Source organism: Seriola lalandi, unplaced genomic scaffold (assembly GCF_002814215.2).
Source record: "Seriola lalandi dorsalis isolate HSWRI2012SDOR001 ecotype SW California unplaced genomic scaffold, Sedor1 jcf7180002004227, whole genome shotgun sequence".
In the NCBI taxonomy this organism is placed as follows: Eukaryota; Metazoa; Chordata; class Actinopteri; order Carangiformes; family Carangidae; genus Seriola; species Seriola lalandi.
Window position 1 is genome coordinate 1 of NW_019474882.1, and position 1,576 is coordinate 1,576.

Sequence of the window (1,576 nt, forward strand, 5' to 3'; positions counted from 1 at the left end):
ACAGATGTAAGAAATAAACTACAGTACATTTAGCATAAAGTGGTCATAATGTTTTTACATAAGCTTAAGTGATGAAAGTCACATGACAAAATTTAATGTGCTACATTAAATGAGACCAACACAGATCCTGTTTTACAGGCTAGTGTTAGATTGGTAAGCCAGGCAGCTTCAATGGAAGCTAGCTGAAGAGCACCGAGTGCACGAATCAGCAAAACACACAAGCATGAATATGCCAAGCTCTCGGTGTGGAGAGACGTGTGCTCACACTGAAGGTTTAAAACAAGTTCACCTCTGATGGTAGACTGTGTTTTCTCTGGAGTGTATACTTCGTCTGTTCTCTTCAGTGTTTCATAATTAATGGTGCGGTATTTTTGTGAAGCTCATTAAACACAGAATGAAATGGAAAATGTGACCTTTTAATCTATTAAGTACTTCTATGAAATTATTCCATCAGTGCCACAAATGGAAGAACCACATTCTGATAAACTTTGCTGAGGAGCATCTGTACTAACAAACTGATGCTTGTATAGTTTGCCAATACAACGCTTAGAAATGATGAGTTCTTGTTTGTTGTCCTTGTAGCAGAGATACTAGAAAAAGATGTTACACTGACCAGATTTGTTCTGCTTCCTCTTGGGGCTGCTGACAGCAGAGGCGAACTCGGCGTGACCGGGCAGTCCGTTACCGGTGCCGTTTCTTTCTCGCCAGTTGTCCGAGTCACTGCCATTCCCCACGCCCTCCCGGCTGCTGGATCGAGACAAGGACAGTGGGGAACCCTGCGAGAGAATAAAGAGGCGAAGGCAATCCAAACATCAACAAGGCGTTCTGAATGACGGCACTGCATCTCAATATAGGGTCCAAAAGCATTGTATGTACTCAAGAATGGCAAACACTGTCTGTAGGTCTGACCTCGTATGTGGTGCTCATGCTGGGCTTGTATGAAACGTGATTGGCTCTCCGCAGCTCCTTGATGGTCTCAGCTGGCATGGATTTTGAGAAGCCCAGGCCACTCCAAGTATTGGTAGGGGTTCGCACCTCAGTCACCACAGGCTTCTTTAGCATAGCTGTGTGAATACAGACATTAAGTGATGCACACATACACCTATACAGAGATAATGTCAAACAAATGTAATGTAGATTGCCTGAATGTGACCAATTCATTTTTAATCACATAAAACAATTTCTTCACACCAGTTATAATGTTACATGTGGTAAATGTTATGCGTCTACTTAACTCAATTTTTAGATAATGTTTTGTTTATTTGAACAATGCAATTAAATGCAATTAAATTGAACTGAAGACTATATATTTTTGGTCATATGCACAGGGATAAGAGTCCTCTTTCAAAGATACATTTTCAGGAGCCATAAGATAAATCCATGACTTTTTCTGGAAGATGTGACCTTTTGATTATGTATAGGTGAATATGTCTTCATATAAAGCTAAGTGAAGGGCAACACCCAGGCACTACTAATGACAATGTCCAGACACAAATGCCAGCTTACCTTTGGTTGCCAACAGCTTTTTCTGTTCATAGTCAAATGCCTGAAAAGACAGCAGTTTTATTCCTTTATT

At 40.7% G+C, this 1,576-nt stretch overlaps 1 protein-coding gene across 1 annotated transcript; it reads right to left on the reverse strand.

The window, feature by feature from the left end:
* Positions 1 to 28: 28 nt before the first annotated feature.
* On the reverse strand, positions 29 to 1,546 carry LOC111668678 (protein bicaudal C homolog 1-like). The gene is made up of 3 exons (XM_023424803.2): positions 1,507 to 1,546; positions 910 to 1,064; positions 29 to 776 (listed from the first exon to the last, which is right to left on the reverse strand). The coding sequence occupies exons 2-3, from the start codon at positions 1,060 to 1,062 to the stop codon at positions 591 to 593; spliced, it is 339 nt and encodes a 112-aa protein (XP_023280571.2). The 5' UTR covers positions 1,063 to 1,064; positions 1,507 to 1,546; the 3' UTR covers positions 29 to 590.
* Between the last annotated feature and the right edge of the window lie 30 nt (positions 1,547 to 1,576).